Source organism: Phoca vitulina, unplaced genomic scaffold (assembly GCF_004348235.1).
Source record: "Phoca vitulina isolate PV1807 unplaced genomic scaffold, GSC_HSeal_1.0 scaffold18, whole genome shotgun sequence".
Lineage (NCBI taxonomy): Eukaryota > Metazoa > Chordata > Mammalia > Carnivora > Phocidae > Phoca > Phoca vitulina.
This window is the reverse complement of record NW_022589721.1, coordinates 4480255-4499251: the sequence shown is the minus strand read 5'-3', so window position 1 is coordinate 4499251 and position 18997 is coordinate 4480255. Positions and strand designations below refer to the sequence as shown.

General features: G+C 37.0%; 1 protein-coding gene across 1 annotated transcript in view; it reads right to left on the bottom strand.

Annotated features, from left to right (window-relative positions):
- The window catches only part of LOC116639565 (oxidation resistance protein 1), a 154134-nt gene extending 135891 nt beyond the window's left edge, over positions 1–18243 (bottom strand). Inside the window, exon 1 of the mRNA XM_032416092.1 lies at positions 16056–18243. Within this exon, the coding sequence (XP_032271983.1) occupies positions 16056–16068 (13 nt within the window). The 5' untranslated portion in view covers positions 16069–18243. The remainder of the gene's footprint in view (positions 1–16055) is intronic.
- Positions 18244–18997: the final 754 nt, after the last annotated feature.

Here is an 18997-nt window from a genome sequence, read left to right as displayed (position 1 = left end):
GTATGAATTCATATGTTGAACCCTTACTCCATTGGGATAGTATAAGAAGGTGGAGCCTTTGGGAGGTCATTCGGGTTAGATTAGGTCATGACGGTGGAGGTCTAAGATGGAATTAGTGCCCTTATATGGAAAGGACCAGAGCCCTCTCTTGGCCATGAGAGGATATAACAAGAAAGCAAACTAGGAAGAGTGTCTTCCTCAGACACCAAATCTGCTTGGCATCCTGATCTTGGACTTCCCAGTCTCCACAACCTTAAGAAATAATGTGTCCTGCTTAAGCCACCTAATGTGTAGTATTCTGTTATATGAGCCTGAACTGGCTAGTACAGAATTCTCTCTACCATACCTCCCATTCCATACTTGGCTCTGGGTGATGGTATCTGGCATGATATATTTTCTTTTTAATATATTTCTTGTATTTTCTGAATTTTGTACACTATATGTTAGCATTTTTCCTCTTCAAAAATATCTAAAGTCATGTCATTCTTCCACTTAGCTTTTCATCATGTTCTTAGAAAACTCCAAACACCAGGTGGCCTAGAAGTCCTTGCATGATCTGGCTCCTGTCTGCCTCTTCAGCTTCTATTCCCTTCAGAGAACTTTTAAATTATTTTGTGTTTTGTCCATTTCCCTAACTAGAATGTAAGTCTAAGGAAAGCAGAGCCTTTCTCCCTTGTATCCCAGGACCTAGTTCAGTGCCTAGCACCAGAAACTACAGTTTGTATGTGTTGGGATGAAACAAATGCTAATGGAAAATGGGTCTTTCTAAGACCAGCCAGATAACATGAGTAATACAAGTAAACTTGGAATAATATAGTCGAATATGAGGATGCTTTTTGTAGTTAAGGAACTGATTGTATCATCCCTGAAGCAAAGAGTTAGAACCCTCAACAGTGACAGACTCTCAAGTCACGATCACAAAACAGAGAGGCCTATGGGGCTCTTGCTGATCAGAGTAATCTACTGTTAAAGTTCACAAATCATTGTTATTAATATCCTCGACCACAAAAGAGACTACTTTCACTACCATCACTGATAATAATTGACAAAAAACTTGGCAGCTTCAAAAGGTGGTGAGTTCTTGTCGCTGGAATTGTTCCAACAGAAGTGAACGGCCACTTGGCAGGTTTAAGAAGGGACCTAAAGCTTGGATAATAGGTTGGAAGAAACTACTGTTTGGGTTAGGCTAAGTCATAGGGTAGCAAATTGGGGATACATAGGCCACGTTTATTTTGTGGATGGGTTTGTTTGCAAGACACAATATTTATTTTAAATTGGTTTGAACATTTTTAGATAGGGCATAAGCTCTCGAATTCATGTGGTTTCTATCACTCCTATTATTTGCAAATGATGGATATAATCATTTACAACCCCAAAGAAGCACGTTGAGTTTGCAACTCTTGGACTCTCTAAGGTCTCTTTCAACACCTGACTATAAAGGACAAGGTGACATGTTAAGAGAGTTGTTGAGATGGAGGGATGTAAACTTTACACTAAGAATAATCATCACTGCATGACTTGCAAACCCTTTCTCTACTCTTTATCCTTGACATTCTAGCCTATAAAATCTAACTCTCCTCACTTAAGCTTGTGGCTCACTTTGAAGATTTTATCTGTTGTCAAAATATTAACTTAACCTTTCCCAGTAAGAAACTTGATAAAAATCTAATACATCTGTGGACCAAAAGAAAAAGAATCTCTTTTTGTTCCTGGTTGAAGAATAAATATGACCCACTTCAGATATTTGAAGAAAGATACATAAAGTAAGTAGTCTCTCTAATCATGCAAATATTGACTTCACGCTCAAAGTTCTTTTTACTTCAGAGCATTGAGTTACAATTGTATTTAATTAGTAAACATTTTAACCACTCTGGTGGACTGACTTCCTGTCCTTCTACCAACTTCTACTGTTTCAGATGCTGAATTAGCATCTGATGAAGGGATGCTGACATTTCCTCCTCTCAGTAATAAACAGCAACTGGGAAGAAAGAACAGCGTGTGTTGTGTGTGAGAAGGAGCTAACACTATCCTCTTATTTGCCCTTCAGCTAGCCTCCTTAATGAAAGGAGGTCTTCTAAGTGAAGCCATTAAACTTGTCTACAAAGCCCCTCCTTTCTCATTTGTTCATAATTTTCTCCAAATTAAAAGCCCTTTTTGTGTGGCAATGTCCTAAGTCTTATTAAATGAAACCTAGTGACATGAGGGGAAATTGAGGACATGAGGGGGGAAAAAATTAAGGACGTGAGGAGAAATTGAGGACATGAGGGGGAAAAAATGCTTCTTTTTGTTTGTTTAGTACAATAAATTTTGCCCTAAACCTCTCAGATTAACATACTTTTACTTGGCATTTCTTTGATTAATGTGAACCTAGCAGTGATCAATGAACACCTGAAAACTTAGTTTAATCACTAAGATGTTAATTCTTTTTTTCTTTTTTTAAAGATTTTATTTATTTATTTGAGAGAGAGAATGAGATAGAGAGAGAGCATGAGGGGGGGGGGGTCAGAGGGAGACCCCCTGCTGAGCAGGGAGCCCGTTGTGGGACTCGATCCCAGGACTCCAGGATCATGACCCGAGCTGAAGGCAGACGTTGTAACCAACTGAGCCACCCAGGCGCCCTTAAATACCTTTTAAATGGTATTAAATCTAGATTCATATTTCTTTTGGAGTGATAGTTATTTAAATACTGAATAACAGACTTGAATGTTTTATATTTTTCTGCTATTGGTCAACTTTTTTGAGCCAACTGAATATGTCATCATCTACACTGGTTACAAAGCAAGTAATCTTATTGATCATGGAATTTTCTTTTCATAAGGTTGTGTTTCTACTGTTTCAGGTGTTTGAATGTGAGACTTTGTAATAGTTGCCTAGTAGTCACTTTAATTTACCACATTCTGAAGCACGTGCAGTGGTGGTCTTTCTCACCAGCACCCCTGAGGTCTCGTAGAGTATAGGTTTTCATTTTGGTGAGTTGGTAAGTCTTTATTTTAGTTGTACTGTTGTTTGCTCTCTACATCTAATTAATTAAGACCAGAGATACTCTTGGCCTCCCACTAACATCAGCTTCTGATAGTGGAAATAAACTGTTCCTTCTTGGTTAAATTCTAGTTAAGTATTGGCTACTGTTAAGGTGCTTTCTTCACAATCCCCCAAAGCCCAGGGCATGAGGCAAAGGGAACATCATGAAGTTGCCTCTGATAATCCTTGGATTCTCCCCTGTTGTGGGGTCATGTGGGAGATCTCATACATTATCAGAGGCCTTATGATTCCACAGAATCTACAGGGTTGTCTCACCCCCTGGTTCCCTGCAAGATAGAAAAGGTTACCTTCACACCTGTGTGTGCTTATGCAAAGGAGTGTTCACACCTGTGCCTTCCTGAGCCATGTAGGAATCAGGTATATTAGGGGCAAGAACAGAGGCTACAGGCAAAAATTGTCTTGAGGAATAGCTAAAACTAGTGACAATCTTGGAGGATAAATGAATTTCATAAGTCACACTGTCTGCTTGATCAAATAGGACCCCAGTCATTTAGCCATTTGTGATCCATAATCCATAACTGATACTAACCCACATATGGATAGCATTTGGCAGGCAATAATAGACTCTTCACAGAGTCAGTCAATAATATATTCTTCACAGAGTCAGGCTCATTTTAAGGCAGTTACATTTACTTAAAACACGAGGTACCTCCTGTTAATTTTCTGAGAGCAAGATATCCCATAGTTGTGAAGTAAATTTTTCAGACTATATCCAAAGACAAAATTTATACTAAAATTTCATCCTGACTGTATTCCATCTGGATCATATGAATATAAATACTAAACCCTTCAAAATTAGCAATAGTTCTGCTCATGAGTTTTGTTTTTATATTTTTATGCTTTCCAAAAATATTAAAAGGCACTAGATGGAATTACTATCCAGCTATGTAAACAGTTGCCTTTTGAATTTTGCAACTTTTGGTTCACTTAATACAAAATATTAAACATAAATCAAAATTAAAATATAACCTTAGATATTCATGAACAGTTTTTTGTTTCATGGGATACATTTGTGTTGCCAGGGAGGCAATTTCACACATTAATAATAATCCCTTTGTGGGCTCTAAATATTATGGATCTGCAGAAATGCAGACTTGCTTTGCTATCTGATTATTTTTAGAAAGTGCTCTAGAATTAGGAGATTAAAAAGCACATATAGTAAGGACTCAGACACACAGCATACACGTCCGTGAATTTTTAACACCATCATTTCTGATGATCTTTTTTCTTTGGTCTGAATTTTATTTATGATTAGATTGAAAATCTAGGGCACTTGCAGTTGTTCAAAAAAACCATTTTGCTTTTAGTTCTTTCCTTTACTGCATTTCAAGCAGTTAAAATTCTACATAAAAAATTGAGTAGTAGTTGGCACAGAGTAATAGTTGGAAATTGCCCCTATGCATTATACTTCGCTGAACTGCCTTTGTTGTTCTGAATATTCAGGTAAGCAAAATCATCTGCACACTCTGGCTAACTCTCTCTCAAATAAATAAATAAAATCTTAAAAAAAAAATACAGTATAACATACCCCCTAGCCCCAATCCCTTTTAACCTGCTCTACTTTCACTTTTTCCATTGTACTTATTTCCTCCTAACATATCAGGAAATTTTATTATTTATTAGTTCTGATATATAAGCTCCTTGAGGGCAGGGATCTTTATCTTTTTTGTTAATTGATGGGTCTCTTGTACTTAGATGGGTTCTTGGCACTAGTAGTTGCTAATAAGTATTCATTGAATTAACTGAATGAATCACTAGATAAAAGGGAAGTTCGGTAGAAATTTTTGCAAAAATTTGTATTTTGAAAATCATATATGGTAAATTGAAATTACAAAATTAAGAATAAAAAACATTTGAAATGCATTTTCAAAAATCTAAAACCTTATTCAACAGTTTCTTTTACAAGTGTTCCTATTAATTGCTCTCCTCTAACATGGATCTCTTAGCCTGGCCCCATTGCCAAAAATACTCAAGTGCATGCCAAATTCTAATTTCAGTGAGTTATAGAGAATTTGAATACTGCTCTAAGAGTTTTATTTGCTATCTTTATTGGATATGCCTTATTCCTATTACGCCTGTGGGCTCATTTACAAGCAAGGAGGAAAAGGCCACTTCCACTCTTCTTGCATGCTGGTAAAAGTGACCGTAGAAACTAGATAAATGCTGTCTTTATTAATTTTTTCCCCTATGAAGTATAGTTCTGGCATTCTTATGGGGAAATGATGCCTCCATTTGAATAGAGAATGTAATGATGTGACTGGATGTTAATAAAGCAAAAAGCCAGTTCTGTGCATGCTTCTTTCTCAGAGTCCTGGGACCGGAACTCTAGCGTAAATTTAAAACAAGGGTTGCAAATCAGTGGTCCACAGGCCACATGTGGCCCACATCCAGAATCTCCCACTGGCCACTCTCCCTCCTAGGTAGTACTTGCTCCCACAGGAGGGGAGATTATATAAGACTGAGCACATTTTAAGGGAAGAGAGACCAATTCTGGTTCCTTTGTGCCCAACTCTGCTGTTTGTGTTTCATAGGTTCCTTTTGACTCTTAACAGCAATATAAAGCAGTCTATTTTTACCAGGTTCCTTGGGCTCCAGATTTCATGCCTCAGATCACCCCAGGCCAGCATCCTCTGACATGTTAGGTACCAGTGATTTTTGGTCTCATTAACTGAACTTGTTCTTAGAAGAGATTTTGAACTCATTCGCACTCAAGGCAGAAAGGCAAATGAGAACTTCAAGAAGTCTCCAAACAAGAGCTACAACTCAAATAAATAATAAAATTCTTAAAATGAAATAGCAGACAGGTAAGCAGTAGTTGGGGGAAGGGAACAGGTTTCCATGCCTTCATTCTTGTGTGTAACCAAGAGGACCCCTGGCTTGACTAGTTCCAGGGCACCTTTAACAAACTGCCAAGTGAACCAGATGATTAATTTAATTTTGAATTAATTTAAAAGATGACAAAACTTTTCTCTTACACAGCAATATTGGTGTTAAGATCCCTCTTAGCCTGCTTTGTTTTAAGGATTTACTTTATTGGAAACAAGAAAGAAACCAGCCCTCAAATAGAGCCACATGTCTTATCAATTGCCAGTTAGAGAATAAAAACTAAAGTTTCAACAATCTAATAGACACTTAAGTTTTACTTGCCCTGTTTGAGATTGAGATATGGTAGCTGTTCAGCTGGGCTTGGCGGGATGCTCAACTTCATTCCTTTCTGCCTACAGCCTGGGCAAATAATCAAAACAGAGTCTACACCTTGAGTTTATGGTCTTATATTCTACCACCAGATGAGGTTAAATCAGAATCAAGTAAACCAGGTGGATCAAGAATACTATGTATATACCCCCGTGCTAGGTCTATATGCTGTTTAGGATGCAAAGATGAATGGAGTCAATCCTGACACTATATGGTACCTGTATGCAAATTGGGAAGAAAAAAGAACTCCTCTTGATGGAGGCAGCACACCAACTGGGCCTGGTGTTACGGGGCTCATCGGTTTGGTGAGTAGAGTTGAGGTTGGTTTTCGGCCACAAATCAAATACTTGGTTGGGTCTAAGGCCCCTTGTGAAGGGGTCAACATGAACACTCATACACGTTAGGCCTTGGGAAGAGGAAGGAGGTCTAGCTGGGACAGAAGTTACCATTCTCCAACTAGTTGCCTTTACCAACTCTCGTCCTTCCTCCTACAATCTATTTTTCTTCCAATATCCAGAGTGACCTCCTTATCAGGATTAAGGTTATTCTTCTGATTAAAATTCTCTAATAATTTCTTGTAATTTAGAATAAATTTATCTTGCAATTTAGAATAAAACCCAAGCTCCTCAGCATGACCTAGCCTCTGCTGTTTTCCCTGCAGGCTTCTCCAATACAGCCACATGACCCTTTTTTTCTTGCACCTAGACATTCCAAACTCACTTCCACCTTTGCATGTGCTGTTCCTCCTGCCTGGCTTGCTGTCCCCTAGATCTGCAAAAGCTTGGTTTCTCCTCTTTAATGTCATCTCCCTAGAGAAGACTGCCCGAGATACTTCGGAAGTCAGAGGAGTTCTGTTTCAAGTCCTGGTTCCACCTCTTAGGATCATTCTGGCCTTGCCTCAGTATCTTCACCAATAAGGCTAAATAGCTACTTGAGAGTTGCTATGAGAATCCAATGAAGCAAATCACAGAAAGCACACTGAACAGTGCCTTTAGCCTGCTCTTCTCATAGTGACCTGTAAATATTAGTTATCAATATTACTATTTTCTTTAAAGATTTTATTTATTTGACAGTGAGAGAGAGAGTACAAGCAGGGGGAGCAGCAGGCAGAGAGAGAGGGAGAAGCAGGCTGGGGCTCGATCCCAGGACCCTGGGATCATGACCTGAGCCAAAGGCAGACGAGTAACGACTGAGCCACCCAGGTGCCCCTCAATATTACTATTTAATGTATCAATCATAACCTTAAATGATTTTATTTATTGACATTTTTTCCTTATTTGTTGGCTATTTACTCACACAAGAATATGAGTTTTATCAGTGCAGATTTCTTGGTTTTCACTTCTCCATTTTGAGTGCTTCTAATAGCACCAGGCTTCATAGTAGGCATCCAATAAGTAATTTGTTGACATTTAATAGGGGAAGGACAATATGGCAAAGCAGGAAGAAGTGGCTTTTCAGTAGTCTAATACTAATTTTTCCACCATTAGTGTCACCTTGGTCACTTCAGGGCTTCAGTTTCCTCTTTAGTATGGCTCTCTAATAGGAGGGAGATTCAGCTTGTTAATTTTAGAAGGGTATGATGTGCGAAAAAGCAAAGTTACGCATCAGGCAGCAGGGGGCAGCAGTGTGTCAAAAATGCAACTGTCGCTTGAAGACCCAGGTGTCCTCTCCTTTCCCTTTAACTGCATAACTTACATTTAAATATTCCATCAAGTCAGCACATCCTGCAAGATAAAGAAAAAACTGATACCCTCAGAGAAATGATGTGTAAACCCTTTTCTTCCTGTAAAAAGGAAGGATCAAGAAAGACTCATTCCTGTCTTCTGATTTTATTTCCAAGTGGGAAGCAGTTAGTCATGGGACCTACGAGAATCAGACTTAAAAACTGTGTTGGTGGTGGCAGTCAGAGTTTCAGTTCCACTGTTTACCAGCTGTCTGACCTTGGACTGTTGGGAATAAGTAGTAAAACGGAACTTATCTGTAATAATACTATTTAATTCTCAGACCAACCCTATAACTCATAGATAGTAAAACACCAAACAATGAGAGATTCAATTATTTGTCTAAGATCATGCAGCTGAGATATACAAACCCCGGTAGGAAGCTTTTAACTATTATGTCATATTATAAGAAACTGCTTGGTTTGGGGTACCTGAGTAGTTTCTTATCTAAATCTGTATCTTTCTTTTCTCTGTCCCCAGGCATTCTAGTACCTGTTTTGTTTTTTCTCTTTTCGCCCAGCTCAGAAATACTGGTAATTCCCATCAGTTCATACATTAACAATTCCATCTAGAAATACCGTAAGAAGGAAATACACACCAGAAAGAAAGGGAAACATACAGAAGGCGATCCAGAGAGGTTTCAAGAAGAGGGAGGATCGAAAAGCCAGGTAGCAGAGTGGATCTAGGCCCAGCAGCAGCCATATTTGTGCACACACATCACACAGAAGCCCACTAACGATCACACAGTGACCTGTTTGGACTTCTAGGAGAAGGTTAGCCTATTGTTTGAGAACATTCTTTAGTCAAAGTCCATCTTAAAAAAACAACTGTAAAGTTGCTCTGTACTTTCAAATTCAACTACAGAGGCATGACAAGCAGGCTTTCCAGAGATATTTCTGTGAGCCTCCAGCGGACCCAGAGTGCTGCATGGCACGGGTACTCTCTTTTCCTATTATGTACTCTCCCACTCTCCTAGAAGGGGATTTCACACCATTTCCCCTCTCCTAAAAAAGCCCTCATAAACTCTCCCTCCATCCATATTCTCAGTTGATGATCTTGCTACCTAATTTATTGAACAAAGTGAGGCATTCAGAGAACTTGCACAGACTCTCAGGGTCACATCGACCCTCCTACTGGCACCTGCCCCCACTCACTCAGCTTTCTCATGTGCTCCTATTTTTAAACTCATTTAGTTTCCTCTTCTCTCACCCATTCAAAGACAATCCTTCTGAAACTCCTCACTGCACATTGTCACATTTCCCCCTCCTTGCTGGATTACTCTCATTCACATAAAAACATGCTGTTATTTCTCCCATCCTAAAAAAAACCCTCTCTCGAGCCAATTTATTCCATCAATGAGCACTCCCTTCTTCACCCCTTTGAAGAAAAACTCCTTGAAATTTTCTATATTTGCCATTTCTAATACCTCCCATGCTCTCTCTTATATCCAGTCTAGTTGGGCTTCTAGGCTGACTTTTGCACTGAAACTGTTCTTGTTCAAGTCATCAACGTCCTTGACCTTCATAAAACCAATGGTCATCTGAATTCTCATTCAACACTCCTTCCTCATACACTTTTTTCACGGGCTTCTAGGAGATCACAATCTCATAGTTTTTCTCCTACTGAACTGGTTGCTCTTTCTGTCTCTTTTGCCAGGTCTTCTTCTCCCCAAACTGGAGACACATAGGAGTCAGTTCTTGGTCATCTCTCCATGCTTACTCTTTTGGTGAGCTCATCAAGGCTTTTGTTATCATCTACATATTGAAAACTCCCAAAGCAATTATTTCCAGCACAGATCCCCCTCCCACCCTGCAAACCCCAGATTCATACAGCCAACTTGCTTATTCTCCACTTGTACACCCTACAGGCCACCTCAAACTTAACATGTTCAGAAATAAACTCATGAATTATCTGCAAACCTGCTCTACCCTCATATTTCCCATTTCACATGAAGGAAATCCATTTGCTTGGGCCAAAAACCTTGGAGGAACACTTAACTTCTCATTTTATCTTTATTTTCTCTTTACTCTCTCAAACCCCACATCCTATCCATCAGGAAAATCCGTTGGCTCTTCATTTAAAATATAAACAGAATGTGAGCACTTCTCATTGCCTCCGTCACTACCACCTTGATCAAAACCATCACTATTTCCTACCTGAATCACAGCAGTAACTTCCTAACTAGTCTGTCTGCTTCCATTCTTGTTGCGTCAATGGTCTATTTTCTCCATTTCAGATAGAATGACTCTTTCAAATATAAATCAGATCTTGCCATTTCTTTGCTCAAAATCATTCATCACTGTTTGTTTCACTCTGGGTAAGGGCTGTAGTCCTATAATCCAGAATAAAAGATGCTATATGATGTGACCCCCATTCTCTCGCCACACTTACCTCCCATTTATTCTCCCCTGTTCATTTCATTCCAGTCACATTCACTTGGATGTCCCTGAAATACATAAAGCAAGCCCCTGCCTCTGGGCCTTTCTTTCTGTCTTCCTGGAATTCTATTTCCCCAGGTACCTGCATTGCTAGCCCCTCACCTCCTAAAGGTCTTTGCTCATCTTTGTCATCTTCTTAATGAGACTTACCCTTACTACCATTAAAGAAAATTGCAACACACCCCTTCCCTGGCACCCCTGATCTCCCTTTACCATTCTCTTTACTCATTAGCACTTATCAATTTATTATACAATTTACTTATTTACGATGTTCATTTTTTTGCCTTTATCTACTTATATAAAGTTCCAAGAAGAACCGGATTACTATAGTATGTAGAATGGTGAATAATGAGATAATGTAAAATTAAAAAGAAAAAAAGAACTGTAATAAATTCAATCAGGCAGAAAATATAACTTGTAATCTGGATAATAGGTATTTAGCCAGTAAATTAGTTCAGACAAAAGTTGCCTGAGATGATAGGAGAAAAAAATGAATAAGGGAACATGTGATTTATTAGGTTGTTAAGAAAAGGGGTGGGCTTGAAAAGTCCCATTAAAAGAAGGGATTTGGCTTGTTAACCTCTATTTTGGTAGATTTTTCTAGAAGTAGCACTGAGAAACACAGAATCACCATTCACAACTCAAATCAATGACCACAGTTGCTGCAATAGACTGGAGATGATGATAACCATCTCCTTGGTTGCACTGTAATTTTTAACACCAGGAAGGTGTACAAAAAAAGCACAGAGATGACAAAGAAATAAATGTTACTCAAATTGGATTTATGTGAATTTTCTACAACATGATGATTTGATTATTCTTTGTCTCTTTACAATCTTAGTTTTAATTTTTATCAAAAGTCCTATGAACTAAAGAAGCCAACAGTTAGTTCTCATGGGCTTCTTATAAAAAGGCAGTTCCTCCAATCTCTTTTCTTTTTCCACTCCCCAGATCCAACCTTGAACTCTCTCCATTCTGAGCTGCTTCAGCCTGAACTGTTGTTACCTAGAATAGCTATCTTAGGGGAATTGCCCTTCAGGAGATGCCCTTCACTTCTCCCTTACAGGTACCTCCGGCTTCCTGGATCCTATACCTTTCTCTTTTTTGCTTTATTTTCTTGTATTGATGGGACACCCAAGAAAGGGGGCATGGGAGGGAAATTTTAAAGACATGTATGTATGAAAATGGCTTTATTCTACTCTCACATATTATTTATAATTTTAGTAAAACTTTTGGTAGGAAATAATTCACCATTAGAATTTTGAAGGCATACTCCATTGTCTTCCAGTTTCCCATAGAGAAGTTCTATACCATTCTGATTCTTGATCCAGTAAATAAATATGTCCTCCAGACGATGTTTTTTTTTGTCACAAGTTTTTTTTTTTGTCACAAGTTTTCTTAAGTTAAATGATAATATGCCTGGGTGTTTATTTTCATTCATTGTTCTTGGTACTGGGATCTTTCAACTTGGAAACTCACGTCTTTCAGTTCTGGGAAATATTCTTGAGTAGTTTCTCTGACTTTTCTCCACTCTATTTTTCCCTTGTGTCTCTTTTTCAAACTCTTGTTTAGAAAATGGACTTCCACAACTTGTCCTCTAATTTTCCTATTTATTTTTCTCTTCTTTTCATTCTTATCTTATTAGTCTACTTTGGGGAAGATTTCCTTCGAAAGGCTTTACTGAATTTTTCATTTATGCCATCATATCTTTAATCTTTTAGAGCTTTTATTTTTTTGTTTTGGAATATTCCTTCTTGTATCACCCTATTTTGCTTTTATGGATACAAAATATTCTGTTGTGGGCGCCTGGGTGGCTCAGTCGTTAAGCGTCTGCCTTCGGCTCAGGTCATGATCCCAGGGTCCTGGGATCGAGCCCAGCATCGGGCTCCTTGCTCTGTGGGAAGCCTGCTTCTCCCTCTCCCATTCCCCCTTCTTTGCATTCCTGCTCTCGCTATCTCTCTCTCTCTGTCAAAAAAAAAAAAAATTCTGTTGAGACTATTAATGATGTTTTAGAAGTGCCCCCCCGCCCCCACATATTTTCTGTTCTTTCCAAATTTTTTTTTCTGTGCATTTGGTTTGGTCAATATTCTCATATTAGAATATGAGATTATGTAATTTAAGAGTGCTTGAATTCTGGAATTCACCTCACCAGCTTTCCCATTTAAGAGCAGGACACTAAAAAAGCTTATTGGCAATGAGGCTTGCAGGCTGTACTCTTTACTGTAAGATCCTCTGGTGGAGCTGATTCATAGAATTCTTAATGTCCATAACTTTAGGTCTTTTCTCTTGGGTCAATCTACTTTATAAACAGTCTTATCTTTCAGACTCAATATCACCAACTGTCTTTTGGGAATTCTGCACTACAATCTGGTGCTTCTTAACTTTTCTGTTAGCTTCTCTGTCTCCTAAGGTATCTGCTTTCCAGCTTCCAAAATTGTTGCTATTATTCCCTCTTTTGTCTTTTGCCCTTTGTCCTATGTTTCCCTCTTTTAAAAAATCACTTTACTGTCATTTAAGTTGAATATCGAAAAGAAACAAACCTTAATGGTTATATTTCATCTGCCATCTTTAACTGGAAGTCTTGCTTACAGGCATGATTTTATGATGTTTGAAATGCTTCGGAGAATCTAATTTACTAGATTTATAGATTTGATTTATTAGTTTTTATAGGAGTTAAATATCTAGAAAGTATTGGCTTATTGTATTTTAAATTTGCCCCATTAAGCATTTGTAGTGTTTGTTTAAAAAAGTATAGTTTAAAATGTTTAAAAAAGCTTATTTAACTAGGTTTGTAAATGGGAATAAATTTCAAGGGAACTTAATCTGTTAAATTTATGAGTTAATGGAATCAAATAACTATATTTTTATATAAAAATGCTTAGACTTTTAAATTGTGCTTAAACCTTAAAGAAAAACTGTGCTTTCTAATTAATTTTGTTTATAAGTTATATATCTAAACAGAAATAACTTTAAATAAGTCTTTTCCACAAAACACAATCCCTTCTCCCAACTGATTGAACCTGGGGGACATTATGCTAAGTGAAAGAAGTTAGAAACAGAAGAGTAACTCCTACATGATCCCACTTAATATGAACAATCTAAAATAGCCAAACTCATAGAAACAGAGAGTAGAATGGTGCTTACCAGGGGCTTGGAAGAATTATTAGTCTGGGGGTACAAAGTTTCAGTTATGCAAGATGAGTAAGTTCTAAAGATCTACTGGGCAACATCATGGGTATAGTTAACAACAATGTATTGTATACTAAAAAAAATTCTAAGAGGGTAGATCTTATGTTAAGTGTTGTTATCATAAGAATAAATAAGTAAGAAGGGTGGGAGAAAACTTTTGGAAGTGATGGATATTTATGGGATAGATGGCCTCACGGATACATGAGATTCTTATCTCCAAACTGATCAAGCTGTACACATAAATATATACTGCTTTTTGTATATCAATCATTACCTCAAAAACATTTTTGGTTTGTTTTTAAACCCTAATTGATGAAAATACATTAAAATCTAGCATAACTACATCTGTCAGATGTATAGAAGCTACGGGAGTAGAACTTTGTTTCAGTTTTGGCTGAGAACCCCACTGTTGAAACTGTGAAGTAGGTACCAAATATCTCCATATCCTAAAAGTGATGCTAGGAGACTATCACATTGGTTTTGCCAGCATTGGCCCACCACATACCTAAAAGGTATGAAACAGTTGATATGATGAAAGATGCCAAAAAAGAACTTCTTTGGAGAAAGTGGTCAGTATATTGAGTTTCCACCCCCAACTGCACATGGTTTGAGCAAGGACTAGGGAAATCTTCCTACTCACGTCAAGCCAAGTGAGTGTCTTCGAAGGGATTAGTGAACCTAGCTGCAGCTGGCTGACCAGAGAAATAGAAGGAGTCTGTGTAGGTTTTGAGCTTCACTCCCACCAACGGCAAAGCAAAGTAGTCTATTTTCTGGAAACCAGATGCCCTGGTAGGTTACTACCAAGATGCCACAGTAGCTAATTCTGTGGAATTGTCTTAAAGGGGGTCTCATGCAAGAGGGGGACACCTAGTGAGAGGAAGGATACTCCAGAAGACATCTGAGGGACTGGCAGTTTGGAGTAATTATATGTAGTTAAACATCCTCCGGCATAATTCTTAGAACTCCATAGAAATCCATCCACTACCTGAAATCAGTATTATAAAAAAATAAGTCAAATAGTTTGTTGACTATGTTGTTAGTGTCCATAAGAAAATGGTGCTCCCTTGTTATTTCATCGACTAAAGACTTCGCTAGACTAGAAAGAAATAAAATACTGTTATAACTATGGTTGCACATTACTTATTATTTTCCAACTACTACTAAAAAGGCCCCCGGAAAAGTCAATGGTCTCTATTTTTCTCTATTCTATACCAATTTTCTCTAAAAAATCTCCTATTTGTTTCATAGCCACTTTGTGACCAATTCCATAGACTTCTCCAAAGTCTCATTGTATTATATATTAATGAATCCTTCATAAAATAAGTCTGCTAGTCAAATGATAAGCTTTAGCAATTATTTCTAAAAACAGGAAATACAACACTGCTGTTTGTTGCTTCATGAGTTTTTTTTTTTTTTGTACTTTATAAGTAGTGTTTTCCCTCCAACTTTGTTATTATACAGTCTTACCCAAAATTTAATAAGGAATTTGGCTTTTTAAGATTAGCAAAGGTTAAGTTGAAATGTTGTAAAAGACTATTTTTATTTAAAAATAAGAAGTATTCTCCATTGTTGGATACTTACCACCCAAAAGAAATTATAGTAAGTTCTATAATGGCAGGGACATTTCTGTTTTGTTCATCATGCTAGATAATCATAACACAGAATAAATATGGAAAAGAAAATTGCATTGTCCTCAGGTTTGCTACTTTTAGCTGTCTCACAGAACAAGTGCCTTGTTTTTAGCTTATTATTAACTTTTACTCTTATACTTCCACATAATCTTATCTTATGTAACCTAATAGGCTTTTGTTATTTTTATTTCTTTTCAAGTGAGCTACGCTGAGTTTTGGCCAATATTTGTTTTTCTTTACATTAAAAAAAATCTGTCTTGCTATGTTTTCTATCAATTATTTTTATAAATTATTTGATAGCATTAGAAAATTTATCAGTCACTGGCTGTAAAAGGTGAAATTTCTGATTTTTTCCCACATTAACAATTCTTTTGAGACTCTAAATATTATCTTCTTGTGAATACATGTGACATTAAACATATTACAATTTCACTTTGTTCTTCTGTTCTAATGTTTAGAGTGAAAAAGACATTTGCTTAAGTTTCTACTAGAAAAATGAGAAATGTAAACAAGAAAAATCAAACAATATTAATAGAAATAAGATAAATGTCTTTAAGAGGTTTTTTTTTTTTTTAAACTCATACTGCAGCACCACAATATTATAGACAACTAATATAACTAGTGCTTTTTTCTTGAAGTCAAAGGCTGGCAATTTCTGGTACTTACTCCATAATAGGGTCACTATACAAATATCCAAATCCACTGTTACTTGCATAAGATTCTATCATTTGGTTAATTTCCATGATTCACTAGCAGGACATGCTTTCCCCCAACTAATGATTGACATTTCAAGTAAATGAGAAATAGGAAAATAGAAAGGCATGACTTCAGAAACTTACTTCTCAGCTTCATGGATATTGAGCATATTTCTTTGGAATTCAGCCTTCTGCAGCAGTGGGTTGGTGACTTCTCTTTCAAACATTCTTGCTACTTCACTGGGGTTTATTTCCATCCTAAATTCTAAGTCTCCAAGTACAAAGTGTCTTTGAATAGCACCATTTTTTCCCTCCATCTTTAGCAGGCTGTCAAAGTGAGAAGTCTACACCTTCCCACTTGTCTCCCTCTGACTAATTTGAAGAAGCTTTTAGAGCTGGGTAAGACAGTGGTAGCCAAAAGAATGAAGAAACAAATATGTGTTTTAGGTTCAAAAGAGCAAGTTACTCATTTACTCAAGGAATGTTCTGGAAAATATTTAGCTCCTGAAATTAAACATTTAGAGGGCTTCAAGGATAGTACATTTCTGAAATCAAAAATATATTGCCTCACCAAAACCTGAAAAAGATATAATATTTTACAGACAATAACAAGTGTTGACGAGGATGTGGAGAAATTTGAGCCCTAGCGCACTGTGCGTAGGACAGTGAAATGGTATAATCTCTATGGAAAACAATAGGGAGGGTTCTCAAAAAATTAAAAATGGAACTACCAAAAGATCCAGAAATACTACTTCTGTATCTACATACACAAGAATTGAAAACAGGGTCCCAAAGAGATATCTGCACACTCATGTTCACAGCAGCACTATTCATAATAGCCAAGAGTTGGAAGCAACCCAATGTCCATTAATCAATAAATAAACAGAATGCAGTATGTACATGCAATAATATTCAGCCTCAAAAAGGAAGGAAATCTTGTCACATGCTCCAATATGGATGAACCGTGAGAACTTTATGCTAATAAGCGTACAGGCTTTTATTTTCACTAATAAGTGAAATAAGCCAGTCATGAAAAGACAAATACTGTATGATTCCAGTTATCGGATTCAAAGAAACAGAAAATAGAATGGTAGTTACCAAGGGCTGGCATTAAGGGGACAAGGGGAAATGGGAAAAAGTCAGTTTTACGGGTATAAGGTTTTTGATATGCAAGATGAAAAAATTCTAAGTATCTCTTTTACAACAATGCAAATATTCTTAATCCTATGGAATTGTACACTTAAAAAATGGTTAAGATGGAAAAAAAATGGTTAAGATGGTTTAAAAAAACGATACAATGTTTGGAACGATCCTTATTTAAAATATTCTCTGTGTATCATTCTGTGTATTTGGAGTCACAGCTGCCCGTCAGTCATATACAGGAAGAAAATGCTGGCCACCAGTTTAAGCTGAATCACAAACAGTGACTCTCTGCAGGTGGCTGGCAGCGTGTGGTCAGTCAGAAGGTGTAAGCCTCGGATGACAATAGCATCTGGGCCACTGCCACAAGACTACTGAAACTTCTGGCATTTTAACCAATTATTGTTACCCTAAACCTCACTGAACTGAAGAAATACACACTTACTAATGCTAAATTATATAAAATCACTGTGATTAAGAATATGGGCTCCGAACTTACTCTGAGTTTGAATCCTGACCCTGCCTTAGTAGAGACAGTGTGACTTTGGACAAATTACTTAACCTCTCTAGACTTTAAGTTTTTGGGTTTTTTTTCCCCGCTCATCCATTTAGTAAAAAAGTTGTAACTACTCTGTGGGATTCTCATGAGCAGTACATCAGATAAATAATATAAATGCTTACTGTAGTGCCTGGCACGTAATAAACACTGAAATCTTGGTTATTGTTGTATCTTCTCTCTCTCTCTCTTTCTAGAAGAGATACCTGAAACTAAAGATTTTCTTCTCAATATTCTGAGTGGGAAAATAAATCAAACTGTTTTAGTGAGTCTCTAAAATCAGGCTTCATAATTACTTTGATTTGTAGATTAGTTGGTTTCTTCAAATATTAAGGTATTCAAATATTAATGGTATTCATCTTTACCATTGTTACTTTCAAACTCTGTGACATTCTCTGAAGTAGCAAGAGTATTGGCATCACCTTGCAGTAATGGAAAGAACACTAAATCTGAGTTTTGTTGATTACTGGCTGTGTTACACTAGATACACAAACTTTACATCTTTGGGTCAGTTCCTCATACAGAGAATTAGATCAATTTCTACTGAAATCTTGAAAATAAGTTAAATGTGATCAACTGTGATCATGCTTACAAAGAAACTCTGCAAACCCCAATAAGTTCTTTAGAGTTATTTTATCATTAAAATGTATGATTAGATTAAGAATGATCTATCTATTATATCTATCTATCAGATGTATATTATTGGTAACTGTTCATTGTAGAGTCAGTCTAGGGCAAAAAAGTGTTAGCCAATTACGTGTAGGTTCACTTTCATGGGTGAAAATAGTCTCTTTTGTCTGGTACTCAAATCTAAATATGACCCAGCTAGACCATTAATTGCTTAACCCAGCAACCTGGCTTTGGAACAGGCTGTTCTAAGATTTCTATTCTGGTCACTGCTTCTTCCATATTCCTAACAATCATTGGGCCTTTCAAACACAGACTGAAATTACATTCTGAAGGATTTTATTAGTAGTGGTTTTTCTCCCTTTTTCATTTATGGAAATAGATGCCACACAGAGACGAGGTTTCAATAGTTGTGTAAGTAAGCTATGTCTACTTAATAACCCTCCCCTAATGTTCATAAGTCAGGAAAATAGTCACTTAGACAGGATATTCAATTTTAGATATCAACAAAGTCATTAAGTATAGCATTATTGAAGGGTAACATAAACATTGCTAACATTTGAGTGCTTTCTCTGTGCTGAACAATTCTAAAAAATTTATGTGGATTATTCAACTTAATCTTTAAAAAAAATTTGAGGCAGATATGTTGTATTCATATAAAAAAAAAAGAAAGAAAGAAAATTGAGGTAGAGAGAGATAAAGAAACTTGCCTAAGGTCACACAACTAGTAAATGATTGAACCAAGATTTGAGCTCGGTCTGTT